The 6555-nt window shown below is 44.6% G+C and overlaps 1 protein-coding gene across 1 annotated transcript; it reads right to left on the minus strand.

The window, feature by feature from the left end:
- Positions 1–369: 369 nt before the first annotated feature.
- On the minus strand, positions 370–5596 carry LOC311112776 (type II inositol 3,4-bisphosphate 4-phosphatase-like). The gene is made up of 5 exons (XM_084155917.1): positions 5584–5596; positions 5414–5511; positions 4528–4640; positions 4083–4237; positions 370–2209 (listed from the first exon to the last, which is right to left on the minus strand). Exons 2-5 carry the CDS (start codon positions 5460–5462, stop codon positions 2077–2079), a joined length of 450 nt encoding a protein of 149 aa, XP_084012043.1. The 5' UTR covers positions 5463–5511; positions 5584–5596; the 3' UTR covers positions 370–2076.
- Positions 5597–6555: the final 959 nt, after the last annotated feature.

Here is a 6555-nt window from a genome sequence, read left to right on the forward strand (position 1 = left end):
CAGCATGATTTCTGCCGCGCTCAAAACAACTGGGAAATCTGACTTCAGTGAGTTCAAGACAACTGGGAATTCTGTGAAAATGGAATGGTCATCCAACTCGGAATTGTAAGTCGGGAACTCGGGCCTCTCTAGAGCGACGACCTGAAGTTCACTGACATCATCATGAGTCGACCTTGTTTTTTTTCCGAGTTCCCAGTTGTCTTGAAAGCACCATAAATCCAGAGAATGCCAGACTTTGATGACAAAGTTTGATGACAGAATTTGCACACGAAGGACCGCCGCGCCACCTTCCTGTTCAAGTGAGCACAGCACAACAAGGTGAGTCCAAAAATGTATTGTATGCTGCTGCATAAATGATGTAATATGCCAGGGAGATATGTAGACTGTAGCTAAGAAAGTAATACTAAGTGTATGTTGTGTAGTAAGCTGTTAGTAGCCCATGTGCCTCACCCTAATAATTTGGTCTATTTTCCCCTCTTAATTTCGCCTACTGACTTGGTGATGCACATGTAGCCTATAACCTGTTTTAGAGAACTGCAATCACCGGATATTGTAAGAGCTTCCATTGTCTGCTTATATGCCCCCTTTATTTATCCTACGGTTCTGACTTGGTGTACAGGGAGAACACTGTAAGAACGGCCCATGTTCTGAATTCTGTCGCTGTACATTTCAAAAGTGCTGAACAAATAGTTATATTGACTACGTCCGTCCCAGCTCGCTCATTAACGTCTTAATCGAAATTACGGATTGCCTCTTATCCGCTCATTGTCCGTTCAATTGTCAGTAGAAACCACATGTGTTTAAGCAAGTCAGCCATATCAGCTATGTTTGGTTTTATTTGGCAGTAAATGAGGCTGAATGAACTGTTTCGCTGCCAGACGAGGCTCCGCTGATAGCCAGGTGTAGCGGTGGTAAGGTGTTGGGACTCTGCTGTTGGGACTCTGCTGTTGGGACAGCTTTATGGAGGCCCTAACAGTTTGTGGGCACCGTTTTGTCACCGTAGTGCAATGAATGTATTGCTTAGTGTTGTGTTGTGGCTTTGCTGGCATGCATCCCCCCCAAAAAAAAATATTTAGTTTGTTTGCCCCACCAAGATTGACATGCTAAAATCGCCACTTTGTGGGGTAAAGCAAAACGGAGAACACCATCATCTCATCTTTCTATGCTACTAGCCTCATGACATGAATATGCATAGCCATCTCGAGACAACTCTGATTTAAAGTGTTTTTTTTCCCTCAAAGTTGCCGGGGATGTCACATGTCCTACTTATATTAGTGCACTCATAATAACTAAACATTGCAAAACTTCTATGTGAGATCAAATAAACCTCAAGTAGCAAAATAAGACATTTATTTTGTTGTTGACCAAATACTAAATAAATCTCATTGACCTTCATGCAAAAAAACTCCTTGCTTGTTGGGCGAAACGATGAAAACCGCCACCTGGTGGAGGGAGACAGATTTTCAGCCGAGTCGGACCTCTCTCTTCCTCTTCACCAAGCAAGGAGTTTTTGTATGAAGGTCAATGAGATTTATTTAGTATTTGGTCAACAACAAAAAATGGCTTTTTTTCTACGTGAGGTTTATTTGAGTTAGTGCCTACAAAAATACGCAATTACTATTTCTCTCTATTCTTGCTGGCGGAAACGGAGGTCACAGTGTTGGCCAGGCATCTGTTGTTTTGACGGCGGCGGCGAGAACGGAAGAAATGGAGCAGTGTTAAGATAAGCATGGCTGAGCTACATGACTAGCGCCATCTAGCGGTGTGGTGTGTTGTTGCATGCGCCATAACAGCTCGATAATAGGCTCCTATAAAATGGTTTCATGTTGTGTAAAACGTGTGGAAGACACTTGAGCTTTTAAAAATGTTTAGATTATTTTGTCAAACTCAATATTTAAAGAATAAAACATACAATATTGAAAGACAGTCATTAAAAAAAAAAAAAAACATAAATCAACACTTCCCTCCATGTTATCCCGTGTCTGCTTTCCAACCTTAATCCTTCCTCTATAGTTCTCCATCCATCCATTCATTCATCCCTAAATCTCTCATCATCCCCTCTCTCCCTTCCTCCTTCTAAGTGTCTACTTTCCCGTAGGTGCCCTCCGGAGGGCGGTAGGGTTTAGGGAACGTCTTCAGCTGGATGCTGTTGAAAGCGTACTTTCTGCTTCCAATGTTCTTCTCAACGTTCTCCATCCTACAGCCCTCCCTAGAGAGACACGCACACACACACGCGACAGGATGAATGAATGGAACAATGGATTTCAGGGGATGAAACACAGACTTTCATTGGTTGCATCACTGTTGGGGCTGAAAGTAGAGGACCAACCAACCACACATACATGCACACAACCACACACACACAACCACACACACACACACACACACACAGTGACGGGAAGAGAAAAGAGAAATAAGGCAGAAAACAGAGAGAAACCAAAAGTGAGAGAGAGAGAGAGAGAGAGAGAGAGAGAGAGAGAGAGAGAGAGAGGGAGAGCGAGAGCGTAGAAGCAGAGAGAAAACCAAGAGAGAGAGAGAGAGAGAGAGAGAGAGACAGAGAGAGAGAGGGAGAGAGAGGGAGAGCAAGAGAGTAGAAGCAGAGAGAAAACCAAGAGAGAGAGAGAGAGAGAGAGAGAGAGTAGAAAGCAGAGAGAAAACCAAGAGAGAGAGAGAGAGAGAGAGAGAGAGACAGAGACAGAGAGAGAGACAGAGAGAGAGAGAGAGAGTAGAAAACAGAGAGAAACCAAAAGAGAGGGAGAGAGAGTAGAAAACAGAAAAAATGCAGTACTCCATCTGTAAGTAGTACCATTTTTTATTTATTGGTATTGCAATATTTATTTAAAAAATTGTTATAATACTTTAATTTATTTGTATTGCAATAGTTATACAAATAAGTTGTATTTAATTGCTATTTCCCCATTAGAACCACCATACTCAGTATTTAATTGCTATTTCCCCATTAGAACCACCATACTCAGTATTTAATTGCTATTTCCCCATTAGAAACCCCATACTCAGTATTTAATTGCTATTTCCCCATTAGAAACCCCATACTCAGTATTTAATTGCTATTTCCCCATTAGAACCACCATACTCAGTATTTAATTGCTATTTCCCCATTAGAACCACCATACTCAGTATTGAATTGCTATTTCCCCATTAGAACCACCATGCTCAGTATTTAATTGCTATTTCCCCATTAGAACCACCATGCTCAGTATTTAATTGCTATTTCCCCATTAGAACCACCATGCTCAGTATTTAATTGCTATTTCCCCATTAGAACCACCATGCTCAGTATTTAATTGCTATTTCCCCATTAGAACCACCATACTCAGTATTTAATTGCTATTTCCCCATTAGAACCACCATACTCAGTATTTAATTGCTATTTCCCCATTAGAACCACCATACTCAGTATTTAATTGCTATTTCCCCATTAGAACCACCATGCTCAGTATGAGCCAGACCACCAGCAGATGTGAGGTGACCAGGAGGAGAGCAACTGGGTAGAAGTGTCTGCCAGGTACTGCTGGAGTCTCCTGGTACCCCCTACACCCAGACCATGACCCCCCTCCACCTCCTCTCTCTGGGTCCCAACAACCCACTATCTGGCCCTGCTGGAGACGAGAGCTGCGGGAGGGCAGGTTGTGTTGGAAGAAGAAGAAGAAGAAGAAGAAGAAGAAGAAGAAGAAGAAGAAGAAGAAGAAGAAGAAGAAGAAGAAGAAGAAGAAGAAGAAGAAGAAGAAGAAGAAGAAGAATGGAGAGGGACAGTAAAGGAAGGAGAAGGAGAGAGGTTAGATGGAGAGAAACTAAAACAGAAAGCCAGTCAGTAAAGCAGTTTGGTCTGAATGAACCTGACAGAAACTACAAATGAAGATGACAGGAAATGAGAGGAGAGGAGAGGAGAGGAGAGGAGAGGAGAGGAGAGGAGAGGAGAGGAGAGGAGAGGAGAGGAGAGGAGAGGAGAGGAGAGGAGAGGAGAGGAGCCAACGGATAGCTTGGAATGGTGAAGGGCCGTGAGTGTGGAGAGGTGATTCACAAAACATGACTGACAAACACACACACACACACATCCCTACCTCCTCATACAGTCCAGTGCTCTGTTAAAGTGCTCTGTGCTGAGTGTGTGTTCGTCTCTTAGCAACATACACTGTTCCAGAGTAACAGACATGGAGGTCCTGTCTTTAGCACTCTTACAACTGGTCAACCTGATACCATTCAACCTCCTACACACCTACAGAGAGAGAGGGAGGGAGAGAGATAGAGAGAGAGAGAGAGAGAGAGGAGAGAGGAGAGAGAGACAGAGATAGAGAGACAGAGAGAGAGAGAGAGAGAGAGAGAGGGGGAGGGAGGGAGAGAGGGGGAGAGGGAGAGGGAGAGACAGAGAGAGAGACAGAGAGAGAGACAGAGAGAGAGACAGAGAGAGAGAGAGAGAGAGAGATAGAGAGAGAAAGTGAGTCAGTCCTTTGCACTCATTCAGCTAAGATATGAAGTCAAAAGGTTAAAGGTCAGAGGTTATCTTACGGAGGCAGCGATCCACAGGACCTCAACGTTCTTCCTCTTCTTCATGTCCAGAGACTGTTCCAGAGACAACAACATGTCCTCTACAGCTAACGGGGACTGGGAACAGGGCAGGGCTGGAAGAGAGGGAGGGAGGGAGAGAGAGGAGGAGGAGGGAGGGAGTGAGGGACAGGGGGGAGGAGGAGGGAGGGACAGGGGGGGACAGGGGGGAGGAGGAGGGAGGGACAGGGGGGGACAGGGAGGAGGAGGAGGGAGGGAGGGGGGGACAGGGGGGAGAGAGGAGAGGAGGGGGGGGAGGGAGGGGGGGACAGGGGGGAGAGAGGAGAGGAGGGGGGGAGGGAGGGGGGGGAGGGGGGAGGAGGAGGGAGGGAGGGGGGGAGAGAGAGGAGGAGGGAGGGAGGGGGAGAGAGGAGGAGGGAGGGAGGGGGGGACAGCGGGGAGGAGGAGGAGGGAGGGAGGGGGGGACAGGGGGGAGGAGGAGGGAGGGAGGGGGGACAGGGGGGAGGAGGAGGGAGGGGGGGACAGGGGGGAGAGAGGAGAGGAGGAAGAGGGGGATTAAATGAAATTGTTATTTGTCAAATGCGCCGAATACAACAGGTGTAGACCTTACAGTGAAATGCTTACTTACAAGCTAATAGAGAAGGAGGGGAAAAGCGGAGGGGGAGAGAGGAAGAGAGCTGAGATCCAAATCCTTTCATCTGTCAAAGTTGAAGTATCAGTACTACTTTAAGGTTGAAGTATCAGTACTACTTTAAGGTTGAAGTATCAGTACTACTTTAAGGTTGAAGTATCAGTACTACTTTAAGGTTGAAGTATCAGTACTACTTTAAGGTTAAATGCTGTATGTGAAAGTTAGCTGGTGACTAGTTGACTGTATTAGTAGACTTACTCAGGTTGGGTAACTTGTCTCTCAAGGTCTTGTAGTAAGACTTCAACATCTCACAGCTTCTGTGGTTGATCCTTTCTTGGAGAGAACTGTCTCCAAACCTAGATATAGACAGACAGAGAGAACTGTCTCCAAACCTAGATATAGACAGACAGAGAGAACTGTCTCCAAACCTAGATATATAGACAGACAGAGAGAACTGTCTCCAAACCTAGATATATAGACAGACAGAGAGAACTGTCTCCAAACCTAGATATATAGACAGACAGAGAGAACTGTCTCCAAACCTAGATATATAGACAGACAGAGAGAACTGTCTCCAAACCTAGATATATAGACAGACAGAGAGAACTGTCTCCAAACCTAGATATATAGACAGACAGAGAGAACTGTCTCCAAACCTAGATATATAGACAGACAGAGAGAACTGTCTCCAAACCTAGATATATAGACAGACAGAGAGAACTGTCTCCAAACCTAGATATATAGACAGACAGAGAGAACTGTCTCCAAACCTAGATATATAGACAGACAGAGAGAACTGTCTCCAAACCTAGATATATAGACAGACAGAGAGAACTGTCTCCAAACCTAGATATATAGACAGACAGAGAGAACTGTCTCCAAACCTAGATATATAGACAGACAGAGAGAACTGTCTCCAAACCTAGATATATAGACAGACAGAGAGAACTGTCTCCAAACCTAGATATATAGACAGACAGAGAGAACTGTCTCCAAACCTAGATATATAGACAGACAGAGAGAACTGTCTCCAAACCTAGATATATAGACAGACAGAGAGAACTGTCTCCAAACCTAGATATATAGACAGACAGAGAGAACTGTCTCCAAACCTAGATATATAGACAGACAGAGAGAACTGTCTCCAAACCTAGATATATAGACAGACAGAGAGAACTGTCTCCAAACCTAGATATATAGACAGACAGAGAGAACTGTCTCCAAACCTAGATATATATATATATATATATAAAAATAGTTTACTTCAAACAACATGTAGGCAGGTTGCTTAGGATTGAAACTTTTCTCAAAACAGCTTAATTCATACTCTTAGAGAATATGACTCTGCCTGGGGAAAGAATGGAGAATAGGACAGAGAGAGACCGGTGATCTACCCCGCC

The sequence above is a fragment of the Coregonus lavaretus genome, assembly GCF_964263955.1.
Source record: "Coregonus lavaretus genome assembly, chromosome: 39".
Classification (NCBI taxonomy): Eukaryota; Metazoa; Chordata; class Actinopteri; order Salmoniformes; family Salmonidae; genus Coregonus; species Coregonus lavaretus.

Excerpts from the sequence above, each read along its gene's own strand:
- LOC311112776 (XM_084155917.1), bottom strand. The coding sequence starts at position 5,462 with ATGTTGAAGTCTTACTACAAGACCTTGAGAGACAAGTTACCCAACCTG. Across the intron at positions 4,641-5,413 it reads AGACAAGTTACCCAACCTGA|CCCTGCCCTGTTCCCAGTCC; the intron begins GTAAGTCTACTA and ends CCTCTCTTCCAG. Across the intron at positions 4,238-4,527 it reads TCCTGTGGATCGCTGCCTCC|GTGTGTAGGAGGTTGAATGG; the intron begins GTAAGATAACCT and ends CTCTCTCTGTAG.